The sequence below is a fragment of the Somniosus microcephalus genome, chromosome 3, assembly GCF_052327205.1.
Source record: "Somniosus microcephalus isolate GS21.2 chromosome 3, FLI_Smic_1.0, whole genome shotgun sequence".
Classification (NCBI taxonomy): domain Eukaryota; kingdom Metazoa; phylum Chordata; class Chondrichthyes; order Squaliformes; family Somniosidae; genus Somniosus; species Somniosus microcephalus.
Genome location: NC_140989.1, coordinates 328,005,292 through 328,024,068, shown reverse-complemented (window position 1 = coordinate 328,024,068; position 18,777 = coordinate 328,005,292). Strand labels below are relative to the sequence as shown.

Genomic DNA, 18,777 nt, shown 5'->3' with positions numbered 1-18,777 from the left:
ACCATCTACAAGATGCGCTGCAGCACCTCCCAGACCCACGACCTCTTCCACCTAGAAGGACAAGGGCAGCAGGCGCATGGGAATACCACCACCTCCAAGTTGCCCTCTAAGTCACACACCATCCTGACTTAGAAGTATATCGCCGTTCCTTTATCGTCACTGGGTCAAAATCCTGGAGCTCCCTCCCTAACAGTACTGTGGGAGTACCTTCACCACACGGACTGCAGCAGCTCAAGAAGGCGGCTCACCACCACCTTCTCAAGGGCAATTAGGGATGGGCAATAAATGCTGGCCTTGCCAGTTACGCCCACATCCTAGGAACGAATAAAAAAAATGTAACTCCCTACCTAGCATGTAATGCACAGCAGGACCTCGAAGCTCCATGGCCATAATGACAAATCAAATGGACATTTATAAACCAGAATGGAAAGGCTTTGTGCCTTGTTGGGGAGGTGCTGAGCAGAACAAGGAAAAGTTGGAGGGTCAGAACTCCCAGGGGTACGGACACTCTTGCACATTTCCAGGTATCCACTCATAGAAGAGCATTAGTAGAAGTCTGGGAGCATGTTTCCAGGCCTTACTGTCCACCTTCAGCCTTCCCAAGTGGACATCATGAGCTAGAGACATGCTATAGAGACTATAATAAAATAGACTTGCTATTTGGAGTAATTGGGGGTGGTTTTAACCTCATAAATACATGCAAACTAGGACCCTGACATTTTTAACTCAAAATCGGAAGTCCCACCAGCAGTCGACCTGCTAAGTAAAACTAGAGGGATTGGTTTCAGAGAGCCACTGGATGCACTTTTTAATGGGGCATTTAGGTGTGGGCACTCGGATTATAGGGATCTGAGTGCTATTGTGCTTTTTGGATATCCATGGAACTTTTGAGCTTGGGGATAGAAACATAGAAAAATAGGAGCAGGAGTAGGCCATTTGGCCCTTCGAGCCTGCTCCGCCATTCAATATGATGGGCAGCACAGTGGCATAGTGGTTAGCACTGTTGCCTCACAGCGCCAGGGACCCGGGTTCGAATCCGGCCTCGGGTGACTGTCTGTGTGGAGTTTGCACATTCTCCCCGTGTTTGCGTGGGTTTCCTCCGGGTGCTCCGGTTTCCTCCCACAGTCCAAAGATGTGCGGGTTAGGATGATTGGCTATGATAAATTGACCCTTAGTGTTAGGGGAATTAAATACGTGGGGTTACGGGGATAGGGTGGGATATGTGTTGGTGTAGGGGTTACGGGGATCGGGTGGGATATGTGTCGGTGCAGGCTCGATGGGCCGAAATGGCCTCTATCTGCACTGTGGGGTTTCTGTGATTTCTGTGATCATGGCTGATCCTCTCAATACCATATTCCTGCTCTCTCCCCATTCCCCTTGATGCCTTTTGTGTCTAGAAATCTATCTATCTATCTCCTTAAATATATGCAGTGACTTGGCCGCCACAGCCTTCTGTGGTAGAGAATTCCACAGGTTCACCACCCTCTGAGTGAAGAAATTTCTCCTCATCAGTCCTAAATGTCCTACCCCGTATCCTGAGACTGTGACCCCTCATTCTAGACCCCCCAGCCAGGGGAAACGTCCTCCCTGCATCCAGTCTGTCTAGCCCTGTCAGAATGTTATAGGTTTCAATGAGATCCCCTCTCATTCCTCTAAACTCTAGTTTCTAGTTTTGGAATTTTTTTTGCATTACTCGCCTTGAATAAGCACTCACAGCTTATCATGGGTGTTATTCTTGTTTTATTGCTTTGGATGGAGGATGAGAAGCAGCAGTTGCAACAATAGCAGCAGCTTCAACACCCAGGAGGAATAGCAGGCTGTTGGAAGACAGCAGGTGAAGTTGGCTGCTCGTAGAAAGTCTTAAACAGCCAAGAGTGAGTTTCCTGGATATCTTGCAGGAGCAGTGCATGTTAAGGCTGCACTTCTCCAAGCAGGCATCCCTACAGCCTCCTGCAACAAGACCCGTTGCCTGCTGTGCCAGGTAGCCATGTTTTGACAGTGGCTGTTAAAGTCACCACCGCCTTTAACTTTTTTTGGCTCCTTCCAGGAACATTTCCCAGTCTGCAGTGCACAGGTGCATCAAGCAGGACACCACTGTCTTATATGCCAATACATCACCTTTCCTGTGGCTGCCAGCACTCAGCTCTGGGATGGGCAGTAGTGGCTGGCTTCCATTGTGTCCAAGGGCTGACAAGAGTACACTTGTGTAGCTGTCAAGGCAGCAGAAGACCAGCCAGCAGCTTTTGTCAACAGGAAGGTCTTTCACTCAATTAATGTCCAGTTGGACCATCAGCATTGAGCACACTATATGGCTCCTGAAGCGTAGATTCAGGTGCTTGGATAGTTCTGGGGGATGCCTACAATATGCTCCAGATAAAGTCTCCTGCATCATTGTAGTGTGCTGCATGTTGCACAACATGGTAATTACAGAGAGGATTGCAGTTGGAGGAGGCAGAGCAACAACAGCTGGTGAGAATAGACTAGCAGAGTAATAAAAGTTTTTATTTTCAAAACTGAAGGTATATAACAGAATGATACAGTATTTTATCATTTAAATCCTTTTGCTGAAAGCAATATTGAATGGTATTATGGGCCTAACTTTTCCTCTTGAAAAATGTGTGGATAAATTATCATTTTTATTCCTGATATAAAATGTTTTTGTTGTCTTTTTATACTGTATTTACAAAAATCGGTATGTTCAATCGCATAAGCCAACCTGCAGCAGTTGGTCCTGAGGGAATGAGTTTCTTGGTGGTCCTGGCCTAGGAACTAACCTTTTACACTAAAAGCTATCACAGGCAGCAGCAATCTATCCTTGAGCTTGCAAGCAGATTTCTCTTCCTCCCCACCCCAAGCAAAGGGAAATTGGCTTTACACTAAGCTCTCTGTTGTTCTGACATTTGAATCTCCTACAAAAGGGTCATTGTCCTGAGCCAATACGATCCATCATGAGATGAGCTTAACATCTGTCAGGAACAGTGTCCGCTCTGGCAAAAGCTGCAAGGCCTTTATCCTCTACAGATTCAAACAACAGGATTTCAGGCTGACTTAGTGACTTTTACAAGGGGATTTTCTTGTAAAACAGTGCATTTTTTATTATTAATGATTTACAATACATCATAGATAGGATAGTGGAGAAGCAGGTCTGCATAAATAGATTTTCTTAAAGGAAGTAGTATTTTTATTGATTTTTTTTTATACATGTGCTGTTTTTCTTCTGCTTGCAAAGACCAAGTTTATTGTTCAAATGTCCGTATGTTCAGGAAATACAGATCTCTGCAGGCCAACAAAAATATTCAGTCCTATAAAATAAATTTTGTAAAATACCTTCAGTATTAAGTTAAGAATTCAATATGCAGTTGCATGAAAAATTATTAAGTTAAGGCGTGGACCAGTACACATTGTAATCAATTAGAACATTAACACCTCCCCCACTATTTAAACCTATAGCCAGTCTTATCTAAAGTTATTCACCAGCTCAACTAGGTTTGAATTATTCATAGGTTTCTCTTACAAGCCCCTTCCTCCTCGCTCTTAATGACTAATTCACAGTAGCACCATTTTGCACCTTAAGACATAATTTATAAATCATTACCTCACTCACGATCAATCAACAAACGCCTTTACTTTTATGAGATGTTGATGGAGGATAACGGATTGCCATGGCAGGAATACTGTTTATTTTTTAAGTTTGAAAGACTGATAACTAATGAGCCCCATCAAGGTGAGCTCACCAGTCTTTCACCAGCGAATTAAATTCTGTGTATTTTTAAATAATACTTTTTGATGGTCATTTTCCTTTGGAGGAGAAATGTGCAATATGAAATCCTTTCATTATATATTAAAATGGTTAGTAAAAGATTAATTTCTAGTGCAATTCCCAAGCACAGTTCAAGATTGGGAACCATGACATCCTCACAGCTGGGCAAGGGCTATTTGTTGCTTTGTACATTTACTTCATTTTTCTTACAATTTGTGCAAAATAAAAATGAAACACTAATAGAAAATAACAAATTTCAACTGATAATACAACATGGTTAAGATCATAATTTGCCCATAAACAAAACTTTCCATTCACTACAGCATAGAATAGCAGTTGTTAAGGTCTGTTTAAAGGTAAGTGTCACTATTGCACCCCTAGGACTTACATTTATATAGCGCCTTTTACGAGCTCGGGACATCCCAAAGCACTTTACAGGAATTAAATACTTTGGAACTATAATCACCTTGTACTGTTGGAAATGTGCCAGCCAATTAGCGCACAGCAAGGTCTCACAAACAGCAATGAGATAATGGCCAGACAATTTTTTTTTTAAAGTGATGTTGGTTGAGAGACAAATATTGGCCAGGACATGAGGAGAACTCCCCTGCTCTTGTTCAAAATAGTGTCATGGGATCTTTTACATCCACCTGAGGACAGACGGCGCCTCGGCTTAACGTCTCATCCGAAAGACAGTGCAGAACTCCCTCAGTGCTGCACTAGAATGTTAACTTTAACTAATTTACTTGTCTTGGCGCACTGTTCTGTGAGCTACAGATGAGTGTATCAGTTCGTTGGCAGACCCTTCCTGTTTTGATATGTAAAAACACATCACAGATTGATATCAAGTATGTTAATCATCTCCTGGTTTTCAATGGGCTAAGAAAGAAACAGAATTCACAGCTGGTTTGTAACTAATTAAAACCCAGTTTTTAAATAAAAATAGAAAATCACAGTAAGTCAATCTGCATCAGAAAGGGGAAAAAATAAACATTTTGCCCCAGGTTTTTCTCTTTTTCAAATGCTGAGCAACCTCGTGCATCTTTACAAGTTTCTACTGAGAATGGGACAAGTGACAAAAGAGCAAGCAAATTACTTTTAATTTTTTTTTATTTTCCAGTAAAATTGTATTTCAAGTGTTTATTTTTATAGTTGAGGGTAGTTGTGACATTTAAATAGCTTCATTACTGAAATAGTGTTTGTTTTAGCATCACTGTGCATGAGCTGAAAACCTACAAACTGTGTAACTCAGAGAAAAATGTTTTCAACCTACCAATAGTCTAAGGGTCATAAATGCCCTTTTTTATTAAAAAAAAAGTGAATGCTGACATCAGGGATTTGACTTGGAGTAATTTGTAGTCCCACAGTGCAGGAATAAACACACACATACCACACATAGTGAAGCTGTGTTAATGACTGTCGCTACTCTTGGTCAGGGAATGGTGCTTGATATAGGGAGTCGGAACCCAAATGGCTGAAAAGTATTGTTTTGAAGTAGAGTTAAAATAAATCATTCCCAAAGGGAGCCCCTGACTAAATGTTTTACCTAGAAAAGGAAGGGTGTCCAGAAAGGTTAAAACTCCCACATCAAAGGTGACCTTCCAACCTTTTGATCTGTAATATACATCATTAATCACCCATTAATTATCAATGTTCACATAACAGTCCTTGCGTGTCTAGCTTTCAGCTAGCTAGTGTGATTTGATTTCTATAAAAATACACAGCTAGACTATGCTTAGTAAGTTATTTGCTTGGAAAACCATTGCATTAAAAAGTATTACTTTATACCGTGTCCTCAGCCAGTAACAGTAGAGGTGAAATTTCAGGTAAGTACATGTGTTTTTTGCAGGGAGTATTACTGTTAATAACATCACATAAAATTCTTAGTTCTTTATATTGTCCTCTCGTGCTCAATGTTTCTTCCCCCCCCTTTTGTTCTTGCAGTAAAACACGTGAATGAAGTGATAGTGGACAATGATCGCTTGATGGAGATATGATAATATTGCTGATGTTCTGGAACCACTGTGGTTGTTGTTCATCTGGACATCATCAGATATGGAACAGCGCCCACGGATCATTGCGAGACATATTAAACACTGAATAGGAATGGGCACTGGGTTTGAATTGACTCTGCTCCTTTAAGAGCTCATTTCTGTCGTCCAAGATGTTGATTGGTATTGGGGGGTTTTAAAAGCCATTTCTTGGACACCTACAAGATGGTACTGTTTTCTTAGAGGAATATGTCAGGAATGTCTGTTGATAAAAATCTTGATGACCCCAGTTCATGCAACAGCTAATTAAGATCAGTGAGAATGGTAGGTGGCAGGTATTTTCCTTAAATATTTCTATGAAAATCCCACTTTTGAAACAACCTTAAATGATCAGAGTTTTAAAAAAGAATGATTGGAATTCTACTGTGTACTAATAACTTTGATAAGGCGGTAGTCATGCAGGAGATTCTCATGCTTGCAAGTCGTGATGACCTCATTCATAATTTCTTTCTCATGAGTATGAAATCATTATATGAACATATTAATCTCGCAGGAATATCAGTAGAAATTAAGTCACGGCTCATGTTAACGTGCTATGCCGTAGAATTATAGGACATGGGTTTGCATCTGTTCCAGGAGAAGGCGGCACTGAACAGAAGCAAAGCATGTACAGAGAGAAAAGCAACGAGCGAATTATATGATGATCTTTGGTAAAGATGTAAGAGGGGATGAGAAATCTAACTTCCTCTCAGCTAGTTAATGGTGCCAGGGAGTAGGGGGAAGTGAACCAAGACAAATTATATTACATTTGAGTTTGCAATAATCAATAAGAAGTAAAACAAGTGGGACTAATGTCAGGGTGCAAACCTGGGTGAAATAACATGACCCCAGGTGGGACCATCTGAGCTCCAGACTTCTCCACAAACTGCTGCTCCAAATTCACCTGCCAGAGGTAAAGGGAACCGGTCTCTTCCCAACACCAAAATTAGAACTCTCTACCATTGTAAAGTTTTCCCATTGGCAAACCTACCCAAGAGCCAGTGGATCTCGCCTATAGAGTGGCAATCAAGTTTGAACATTAAGACAGTGCTGCTATTTGAACTTGAACTATCTGACCCAGATGCTTAGCTGTTAAACCTGCCAGTTTTCATCCAATTTTTACTCTTAACATTTCATGTATGAAAATGAGTGATGGTTCAGAGATGACGTTTCTGTATCTGCCATTTAGCATGTCACCAAATATTTATCCATGTTATTTATTTAATCTCACAGACAGATTCAGGTATGATTTTTCTTATTTGAATGGGCTACATCAAGTAAATGCAGAAAGTAACTGCCCTTTAAAGAAGCCTACGAGATCCCAACCGATTGCTCATCCCGAATACTGATAGTACAGATTTATAAGGTTCCTGCAGTTTGTCTGTATTTACCTCAATAAAAGAAAGATCTGTTTACACCTTGGTGTTTGCTTTGATTTGTAATATTTACAATTTACAGAATATCCCAAGGACATATTGCAAAAACATTTTTATACTGGCGTGATGTTGGTCCACATGAGAATTATTGCCAAAAGTGCAGTGACAGTAGCTGAAGATACCAACCAAAATCAATATAATTCAATGAAAACGTAAATCTCAGAATTGTACAGAGAGCTTGATTGGGATTGTATTCCTCAAGGCTGAAAGAATCTCATGGTTTTGAACTTTGCACTCCTGAGTGACCAGCAGTTATTTAATCAAGAGAGTCAGATGGTGTATTAATAAAATGGATAGCTATTTGTAAACCATTGGATCAAAATGCAAGTAGTTTATAAGCATCATCTGAACTCCCCAAATGTCCTGCCCATTCTCCAAGTTGGGTCTTCCTGAATCATGCATAATTCCTCAAATGGGGAAAAAAAGTTTGGACTTGCGTTTTTAAGCCCAAGTGCTTTTAGATGCTTTTACAATTATGGCATCCTTTGCTGACAAATTGCAACACACGTTGCACACTACTTTCACAACAGAACAGGCCTTGGATCAAGATTCTTGGAGATGATATTTGGAAGAAAACTTCCAATTTTAACATGACGATTAAAGCAAGTGCTTGCTATATGCATATATTTTAATATAGATTAAGCATGCATAAAACAATGTGTGTACATATAAAAATTGATAATTTTCTGCTTCTGGTGAGGGATGCCCCTGTTGGTGAATTAATATTTCTTTTCATGTTTTTGAGCTCACTGGCAGCATCAAGCTCTCCTAGACGGGGTATTGCATTGGTTAAGTAGAGAATTAAAGATCCACCTATTGTGTTCTAACTCCCAACTTCAGAAAAGCACCAAATATTGTACCAGTGTGATATTTTTTAATTTTCACACTGACATTGCCTTTTTTTGCCTATTACATGGCATAATAGCGGGAAACAGTTTAATAAGAAGCACAGGTAGAGTATTCCATCACTAGGCAGATACAGGCTTTGTAGGACACTGAAATAGTGATAATGAGTAGCATAAAGCTTTTTTGAGGATTTCTGCTCTTCTATAAATGTTTTAGTTGATTTAATTTGCCCCAATCTAGGTTAGGTATGGCTACCAAATCATGGAACTGAGGAGAGCCCTTATAGAATAATTATGGGCGGGTAATATCACAATACAGCTTTCTTGACACTACTCGTCCAATCCTACAGAGAACTTGCATTTATATAGAGCCTTTCACAACCTCAGGACATCCCAAAGTGCTTCACAGCTCATTAAGTAGTCGCTGTTGTGAGGTAGGGAAATTCAGCAGCCAAATCGGTCACAGCAAGGTCCCACAAATGTCAATGAATAGAGACAGAGCAAAGCAGGGAACTGGAAATCGCTGACCAGCCTTGATTTTATATGGGTGTCGTAAACAAAAGTACCTTTGATTGAAGCAAAATGCTGGAGGCACTCAGCAGGTCAGTGAGCTTCTGTGGAAAGAACACTGAATCGGGTGTAGCCCCTTCATGAGAAAGTTCTGATGAACGGTCTACACCTGAAATGTTAAATTGTTTATTCTCTCCACAGTTGCGAGCTGATCTGCTGAATGTTTCCAGAATATTCCTTATTTGTTTCAGATTTTCAACATTTGCTGTTATTTGCTTTTTGTTTCCTTTGACAAACCATTTCTGCTTCATGATCAAGTCATCAAAATGCTAACTCTTATCGCTTAAGTAGATAAGATGCCAGATGCAGTTTCCTGACTCAATTTCTTAACAAAGGCATGATACAAAGCAAACCCATTCAGGAGAACTGTTTCTCATTGATTACACTGGTTAGGTCTGGCCATTTATGTGTATTGTCGTTGCAGCCAAAAAACCAAAGGGATTCCCCTAGAGATAGCGGGTCAAACAATTTTTTTTAAAGGATTTACCCTACTTATCTAAAGTCATATAAGATAAACTACAGGAGTCTCCCTATTGAGTACCCAAGATTGGCCCTGGGACACTTGCTATTTTTTATCTATATAAATGACAAAGGAATCATAAGCAAGGTTACCACATTTGCAGATGATATCAAAACAGGCAGTGCAATAAGTTACGTGGAATAATGTAACCAGATTCAGAAGGATTTGGATCTTTTGGGTAACTGGACCGATAAGTGGCGTATGCAATTAATTGTAGATAATTGAAGAACCAAATGAGGAAGTCTATGTTAAATGGGACTATTGGTGCAATGTGCTGATTGCCTTTGTCAAGAGGAAAAACTACTGCAAGACTGGTGGCTTAGTGCAGAAGTATGGGCAGTTTTGTGCTGTGACTTCGTACTCCCTCTGAACCAGTTAAAGCAGCCAGGGATCATCTGGTTCTCTGATTAGTGCTTCAGGACCCAACCACCAGTGGAAGGAAGTAGCACTTAGAAGTTCAATATTGAAAGAGATGTATAACTTTCTTCTGTCTAATATTGATTTGGCTGATTGGATTCCCATTATCCATAGGATTTGGTATGTAATCCTACATATCAGATGACTTTTCAGCAAGTATAATCAATAACTGCCTTATCCATAGAGACATGCTACACCACTCCTACCTGAATATGTCACAGGAGACCGGTTTCAAAGATTTCTCAGCTCTCTTGTGCATCCTTATGAAAATAGAAAAAGCAGAGTATGTGTCAGGAAGGAGAGAGAAATAATGATTTTTAAGAGTATGCAGCCTGGGACAGTTAAGATGAGCTGCTCATTCCCAGTTTAGTCAGAGAGTTTTATTTATTTTATGGAGTTTTATTTATTTTATTCTCTTGACTAGCACCATTCCAAGCTGGAGATGACAGTCAGGGTGACCTCCCAGGCCTCTACTATACTCTGCTATAAAACTGGCCTTTGGAGAAGGACACAAAAAGATGATTCTCCTGCCTCTTTGTAGGGAATGCCTGACCTCCACTCAGTGGTCCCCCGCAAGAGCACAAGTGATAGCTGGCAATCACCGTGGGATTCTTGGATCAAACTATTGTCCTAGGACTCCGCTGAGCTTTCATGTTAATAAATTGTTAAAGAAAGACTTGCATTTATATAGCACCTTTCACAACCGCTTTACAGTCAATGAAGCACTTTCTGAAATGTAATTACTGTTTTAATGTAGGAAACATGGCAGCCAATTTGCACACAGCAAGCTCTCACAAATAGCAATGTGGTAATGACCAGATCATCCGATTTACTGATGTTGATTGAGGGATACATATTGGCCAGGACACCAGAGATAACCCCCCTGCTCTTCTTTGAAGTAGTGCCATAGGATCTTTAACATTCACCTAAGAGAGCAGACGGTTTAACATCTCATCCGAAAGACAGCACCTCCAACAGTGCAGCACTACTGGGTGTCAGACTAGATTTTTGTGCTCAAGTCTCTGGAGTGGGACTTGAACCCACAACCTTCTGACTCAGAAGCAAGGGTGCTACCAACTGAGCCATAGCTGAAGGAGCTGTTTGGAGCCATTGCATAATTATTTTTGTTTCAGCAGCAATCCACCTCTATCTTATATTTCCAAATTATTCCAGCTCAGCTCTTCCAGTGCTCTTATCATACCAGACATGCAGCAAACGTGAAGGTGAGATGCAGGGAATTGATGGGCGGAAAGTTAATACGGGAAATTTTGTTAAAGTTTATTAACAGCATTCCAGAGTTCAAAGTAAATTTCAAGACATTTTTCTAATGGAGATGGAATAATTCCATCAAGTGCAACTTCAGAATATTCATCCATCCCCACATTTCCACCTTTTAACCCTAAGTAACTACTTTTCAGAGATTACAGTGTCCTGGTTCCAATATCACAGGAACGTGTTCTATATTACATAATTGTGCTGGTCTCTATGATCCTCAGAATCATTCCCAACTAGATAGTTTCCAGCTCCATATCTGTGCAAAATGGGTACCACATAACAATAATGATTCTACTTCAGGTTAATTCATTTTATGTGAAGTGTTTTTGGATATCTGTGAGAGACCTCAGAAACCGAATGTGAGGAACTGATAGACATTTTCAGGTCTAAAATTGAGCATAGCTGCTCAGCTGCTTTTACCTTCCAGCCCCCCGCCCGCCCTTGTTCATTACTGCCCATCCACCTCTGATGACACCAGCTCTAACTCACCACCTCCCCCCGTCAACCCCAAGCTGTTACCACTTTCTCCAACTGCCTATTCAACATTAAGACCTGGATGAGCCAACATTTCTTCTGGTTTAATATCAGCAAAACCAATGACCTACTGATGCGCCATCAATAACTCCAGAAGACTAAGAGTTAAACTTATAACAAGTAGGCTTTTATTAACAAAAGAATACGAGCATGCCTCTGCTGGTAGACCGATCCTTAAAGCCAGGGGGACTGGAGATCAATCACCTTTATACCTGGGCTTAGGGGTGGAGCCAGGGGCGGAGCCAGCTGAGGCATACCCAGACATGTCCTGTACAGGCAGATTAGTGGTTTACCACATTCACCCCTTGTTTAAAATGAGTCCGGCGGGGTGAAGTGTCTCAGAAGTTCGTATAGGCAAGTCTCTCCGGGGGTCTTGTCTGCCGTAGTGATCGTCGTGGTGCCGGCTGCGGCGGTTCTTTTCCCGCGGCCGTTTCCCGCGTGGGCCGGAGCACCGGCGTGTCGTCTTCGTGGGTGCGGGGTCGGTGGGTGTATAAGGGTGGGTCACAGGGCCCTGGCGTGCCGTCTACTTGGGTTAGATGTGGATTCCCTTCTAGGGGTGTGTCGTGGGCAATGGTGTTTTCGGTGGCACCTGAGGGTGCGAGGTCTCGTATGGAGACCGTGTCCTCCCGCCCATCAGGATACGCCACGTATGCATATTGTGGGTTGGCGTGGAGGAGGTGGACCCTTTCGACCAGGGGGTCTGTTTTATGGCTCCTCACGTGCTTCCTGAGCAAGATGGGCCCTGGAGACGTCAGCCATGGCGGTAGCGATGTCCCCGAGGTGGATTTCCGAGGGAAGACGAACATTTTCTCATGAGGGGTGGCGGTACAGAGTAGTGACCGTATGGAGTGAAGCACATCGGGGAGGACTTCTTGCCAGCGGGAGGTTGGGAGGCCTCTGGACTTTAAGGCTAGCATGGCGGTTTTCCACACTGTCGCGTTCTCCCTTTCTACTTGTCCGTTACCCCGGGGGTTGTAGCTGGTGGTCCTGCTCGTGGCTATCCCTTTTTCGAGCAGGTACTGGCGCAGCTCCTCGCTCATGAACGACGAGCCCCTGTCACTATGGATGTAGCTGGGAAAACCGAATATGGCGAAGAGGTCATTGAGACATTTGATGACTGTGGCGCTGGTCATGTCCGGGCAGGGGATAGCGAACGGGAAACGGGAGTACTCGCCAATGATGTTGAGGAAGTACGTGTTGCGGTCAGAGGAGGGGAGGGGCCCTTTAAAATCTACGCTTAGGCGCTCGAAGGGGCGGGTGGCTTTTATCAGGTGCGCCCTGTCTGGCCTATAAGTGCGGTTTGCATTCGGCACAGACTTGGCAGTTCCTGGTCATGGTCCTGACCTCCTCGATGGAGTAAGGCAGGTTGTGGGCCTTAATGAAGTGGAAAAACCTGGTGACCCCCGGGTGGCAGAGATCGTTGTGGAGGGCCCGTAGCCTATCGACCTGTGCGTTGGCACATGTTCCACGGGATAGGGCGTCTGGGGGCTCATTAAGTTTCCCAGGCCGGTATAAGATATCATAATTGTAGCTGGATAATTCGATCCTCCACCGCAATATCTTGTCGTTTTTGATTTTGCCCCTCTGCTTGTTATTGAACATAAATGCTACTGATCGTTGGTCAGTGAGCGGGGCGAAGCGTTTACCGGCCAGGTAATGCCTCCAATGCCGTACAGCCTCCACTATAGCCTGGGCCTCCTTTTCGACTGAGGAGTGTCTAATTTCGGGGCCCTGGAGGGTTCGTGAAAAGAAGGCCACGGGTCTCCCCACCTGGTTAAGGGTTGCGGCCAGGGCGAAGTCAGACGCATCGCTCTCCACTTGGAAAGGGATGGACTCGTCCACGGCGTGCATTGTAGCCTTTGCAATGTCCTCTTTTATGCGGGTGAAGGCTGCACGGGCCTCTGCCGCCAGGGGGAAGGAGGTTGACTTGATAAGGGGCCGAGCTTTGTCCGCGTAATTGGGCACCCATTGGGCGTAATAAGAGAAAAACCCCAGACATCTCTTCAGGGCTTTGAGGCAGTGAGGCAGGGGTAGTTCCAGAAGGGGGCGCATTCGGTCGGGGTCGGGGCCGATGACTCCGTTTTCCACTACACAGCCAAGGATAGCGAGGCGGGTGGTGCGAAACATACACTTTTCTTTGTTGTATGTCAAATTTAAGCGCTGGGCTGTTCGGAGGAATTTTTCTAGATTGGCATCATGGCCCTGCTGGTCATGGCCGCAGATGGTGACATTGTCCAGGTAGGGAAAAGTGGCCTGCAGCGCGTTCTGGTCAACCATCCGGTCCATCTCCCTTTGGAAGACTGAGACCCCGTTGGTGACGCCGAAGGGGACTCTGAGGAAGTGGTAGAGGCGGCCGTTTGCCTCGAAGGCAGTATACTGGCGGTCTTCAGGCCTGATAGGGAGTTGGTGGTATGCCGACTTCAGGTCAATGGTAGAGAATACCCGGTACTGTGCAATCTGATTGACCATATCAGATATGCGGGGAAGGGGGTATGCATCTAATTGGGTATACCTATTGATTGTTTGACTGTAGTCAATGACCAGGCGCTGTTTCTCACCGGTCTTCACGACCACTACTTGGGCTCGCCATGGGCTGGTGCTGCCCTCGATAATCCCCTCCCGCAGGAGTCTCTGTACTTCTATTTTAATGAAGCTTCTATCCCCGGCACTGTACCGCCTGCTTTTTGTTGCGATGGGCTTGCAGTCGTGGGTGAGATTAGCAAACAACGGGGGGGGGCTGCATATTGTGCGCGGCGGTTGTTTTAAATTTTGCCGGCTGCAGACTGTAAGTGGGGGCAGGGGCCCGCCGTACACCATCGTGACACTCTCTAGGTGGCACTGGAAATCCAGTCCCAGTAGCACAGCAGCGCAGAGCTGTGGCAGGACAAGGAGTTTAAAGTCTTTGTACTCTGTGCCCATTACTGTCAGGGTCGCTACACAGTAGCCGCCGACGTCCGCCGTATGGGACTTGGAGGCCATAGAGACCCGGTGGCGCGTGGGCATGACTGATAGGGAGTAGCGTCGCACCGTGTCGGGGTGGATAAAGCTCTCCGTGCTCCCGCAGTCAAATAGGCAGTTTGTTGCGTGACCGTTTACCTTGATGTCCATCGTGGACCTGGCCAGTTGGTGAGGCCTGGATTGGTCCAGGATGATGGAGGCCATCGTTGAGGTCGGTGGGTCGCTGTTGTACTCGCGCGAGGCAGTGGGGGAGTCAGGGGCCTGGTCCCAAAGTGACATCCAAGATGGCGGCCCGCACCGCTCACACGCGGCTGGTGATGTCCAAGATGGTGGCCCGCACGGCTCACACGCGGCTGGTGGTGTCCAAGATGGCGACCTGCACGGCTCACACGCGGCGCTGCTGGAGTTGGTCGGTTTCGCCCTGCACACTTTGGCATAGTGCCCCTTCTTTCCGCATTTGGAGCAGATCGCGTCCTTCGCCAGGCAGTGTTGTCTGGGGTGCTTGGCCTGGCCACAGAAATAGCACTTTGAGCCTCTGGACATCGCAGCTGTAGTTGGGCTGCAGGTGGGCCGTGGCGGTGGTGGCGTGGCGCAGGCCTGTGGTCTTACTGTGTCCCAAGATGGCGGCCCCCGCGACATCCACGGGGCGGGGAGGGCCGTATGGTCGGGGGGGGGTAGGCATCCATGTTTCGGAGGGCCACGTCCAGCGAGTTAGCAAGGGCCACAGCCTTCTGCAGGTTGAGCCCACTTTGCTCTAGCAGTCTCTGTCGAGTGTAGCTGGACCTGATGCCGGCGACGTAGGCATCTCTGATTAGGTCATCAGTATTTTCCGCGGCCGTCACCGATTTGCACTTGCAGTCCCGGCCGAGGACTCTCAGTGCCCGTAGGTATTCGTCACCCGATTCCCCGGGTCGCTGTTTGCGGGTAGCCAGGAGGTGTCTAGCGTAGACCTCGTTGACTGGCTTAGTATATTGTTCTTTTAGTATCGTGATAGCGGCCGTGTAGGATACAGCGTCTCGGATAATCGAATATACTTGGTGGCTCACCCGTGAGTTCAGTACTAGCAGTTTGTCGGCTTCGGTCCTGACGGTAGTGCTGGAGGCCTGCAGGAATGCTTCGAAGCAGCTCAGCCAGTGCTCGAAGTTATTTGATGCATCCGCCGTTTGAGGGTCCAGTTCCAGGCGTTCCGGTTTCAGGATTTGCTCCATTTCAAAACCTTTTGTTAATAAAATTGATGCGCCATCAATAACTCCAGAAGACTAAGAGTTAAACTTATAACAAGTAGGCTTTTATTAACAAAAGAATACGAGCGTGCCTCTGCTGGTAGACCGATCCTTAAAGCCAGGGGGACTGGAGGTCAATCACCTTTATACCTGGGCTTAGGGATGGAGCCAGGGGCGGAGCCAGCTGAGGCATGCCCAGACATGTTCTGTACAGGTTTACCACACCTACCACAAACACCTACTTCCCTCAGGCTTCAGATCAATCTTACTCCCCAGTTGATACTTCAGTCTTAATCTAGAGGTGCAGAACCTTAGCGTATTGCTTGACTCGGCTTCCTCCAACATCACTAATTTTTAACCTCCACAATATCACTTGCCACTGTCCTATCGAAACCCCAATGCACTCTTTTACCACCTAGTTTCTGGACTCTCTAATGCTCTCAATGCTTCAACGTGAGTTATACGTCACTCAGGATGCCATAGTTTGTGTTCTCGGCTGCATTAAGGCTCACATCTCCATCATTCCAGACCTCACCAAACTTCACTGGCTTCCCATATCTCAGAGAATCAATTTTATTAGCATTCTCATCCTCACCTTCAAACCTGTCCATGCCCTTGGCCCTCCATGATAAACTTGAGCCTTTTGTTCCTGTGTGCACTCTCCAGTCCTCCAACTCTAGCCTATTTTTCATTTCTCATTCCTCATTCCTTCCACTTCACTATTGTTGACCATTTCTTCTGCCATCTTGACAATGCCATCTGGATCTCCCTCAACGTCTCACCCATGCCACCTTCAAAAATCTCATTAAGACCCTCCTGTTTGACTGCTTTTGTCCCCTCCTGAAACTCACTTTCCTGCTCAGGCTCCTATCCATCGCCCTGTAAAGTGTGCTGGGACAGCTTTCTATGTAATGAGCAGTATAGAAATGTTAGAGGAAGTCATGATTAATGATGTGAATCCATTACTATGTCACTTAGCTTTATAATTTAAAAAATAGGTTGAAAATGTATTTTTGGAAACAATTTTAACACACTGTAGAAGAGTATCTATTGCTTAGAGTGAAACTTTCCCCATCAGTTAAACAAATGGGAGGTTCACAGTAGTGAAGTCCTGACTATACCTGGAATTAAAGTATCTTCCATTTGAAGATGAGCAGTATTGCTCACAGCCTTTCAGCATAACACACAGATCTAAATTTTCCTCTGATATACCGCCCATTTTTGGTGGGCCCCTGCTCATGCTACAGTCAGGTGACACCACATTCTATATTTTCTCACTATCTGAAGGGGCTGCTCCTCAATTTTCAGTTACATTTTACAGCTAATATTAATATATAGTCACTAAGAAGGGACTGGTCTCTTGTCTTACCTGTGTTCAGAGCTCTGATGTGTCGCTGGGGGGCCATTAGGCACAAACATGCAGTGTCTTCAATGGAAAAGAAGATCAGGCGGGTGTAAAACGGGCTGCCGATTCGCTATTGCCTGTTTTGTGCTACCACTGAAGACCAATTTCACCCCTTGACTGTCAGGACCACCTCCTTCCAATGTGCCTGTACTATTCCATTTGTTGTCTTCCCTCCCTCTGTCTCAAAGATCTACTTCCTCCTTTCCCTTATTTAAGCCAATAAAACCGCTAGAGAGAAGGCGGAAAACGTTGAGGCTGTGTGTCGTGCTGCAGTACCATCAGACACACTTCTTAGCAACACCATAATGTTTCCTTCCTCCCTACTTCACAAACAGCGGTCTGCCCCTTTAAGCCCCTGCAGCCATTTAAAAGCTGCAACAGCACCCGATTTTCCAACCGCCCTACCCCTCCCTTCCCTGGTGGTGAGCACCCACTAGAGAGCACTAATAATACTAGGAGCTCACCCTAAATATTAGAATAATACTGACCCTGGAAAATACGTCAGGGTCAGAGCATGGGTCACAACAGCGGGCAGAAGACCCACCCCAATGCAAAGCCCACCATAGAGGAAAATCCAGGCCTTGGTGTCATAGTAGAGGTGAGTTCCACGCAAATGTCTCTTCTCAATCTGTCTAACCAGCAACTTAAAGGTTAAGACATATAAGAAATGGTAACTGAGAAACATTGAGCATCAAAATCTTTCTATTTAATAACGATTAGGATAGTGGGTAATTTAAGTGATTACAATTCCCCTTTAATTTTCCTTCTCTGTTAACATTTGTTTTGATGTGACTCTGCTGCTGGAATCCTCCCAGAGAAACGGAAGAGAATGAACAAAGTGTGTTTCTGTGTTGTCCTGGTGGTCAGTGAAGCCAAAAGCATTACAAATGAAAAGCAAAGGGTTGGGGGGGGGGGAACTACACATGTAAATAGGAGAGCATTAGGACATAGAGATTATAAGTCAGGGTCATTCACTATGCACAGGGAAATCAGGGTGGGTGAACCAGCAGCCCACCCACATAGAGCAGTCAGGCCTAACCGCTGACTCCTGCACGTTCATGCTGCTCTCCACCAATTTGTCTCCAATGTTCTGTTTCATAAATAAACTTTCTCTGCAAACTCATGGTACTTATAGGGACATTGACGCCAATTCTCATATTCTTAAAGAGGCTACAGTCTACCACTCCTAGGGAGTGTCTCCAAAAACTCATCACAATTGCATAACATGTATCTGGATTAACTGCAGTTATTCCTGTTATTTAAAAATTAATTCAAAAGATAGGATAAGTTACAAAAACAGTAATCTACAATTCTGGTGCCTGAAATTGATGAAAAGAATGCCACCAAAGAGGGAAGAATAAATTAAAAAAAGAGGGAAGAATGATTAGTAATAATCTACATGGATGCACGTTATATCAAATAATTGATGTTCAAAGGTTGAGACTGTACTGGATGTGTATGTAACTTATTACTCAACATCTTTACAGACGATGCTCATTACATCAAATTTATTTTTGCAGTTTGACTCGAATGATATGATATAGTTTGTAAGTTAGACTGATATCCTGGGCATTTTGCTTTGGGGGGTGGGCCAGGGAGAAATCTCACAGATGTTTTATCTTCACCTCTGTCAGGAGATAATTCTTTTAATGGGATTGAAGAACGTTTACGTAGATTTACCAATGTGATTCAGTTATGGTATGTTTTGTTCACATAGTGCTTTCAGGGACATAATTGTAAAATTGAATTGTTAGCTCACTGTCAAGGACATTACAGTTTAAGGAGAGCAGGGCAGTGAGATAAC

General features: G+C 44.3%; 1 protein-coding gene across 5 annotated transcripts in view; it reads left to right on the top strand.

Annotated features, from left to right (window-relative positions):
* eif2b3 (eukaryotic translation initiation factor 2B, subunit 3 gamma) overlaps window positions 1–7,205 on the top strand; it is a 156,701-nt gene extending 149,496 nt beyond the window's left edge. For all 5 annotated transcript variants that reach the window (XM_085983128.1, XM_085983130.1, XM_085983129.1 and 2 more), the window contains one exon: window positions 5,705–7,205. In XM_085983128.1, coding sequence (XP_085839254.1) covers window positions 5,705–5,757 — 53 coding nt within the window. In that variant the 3' untranslated portion in view covers window positions 5,758–7,205. The remainder of the gene's footprint in view (window positions 1–5,704) is intronic.
* The last annotated feature ends 11,572 nt before the right edge of the window (window positions 7,206–18,777 follow it).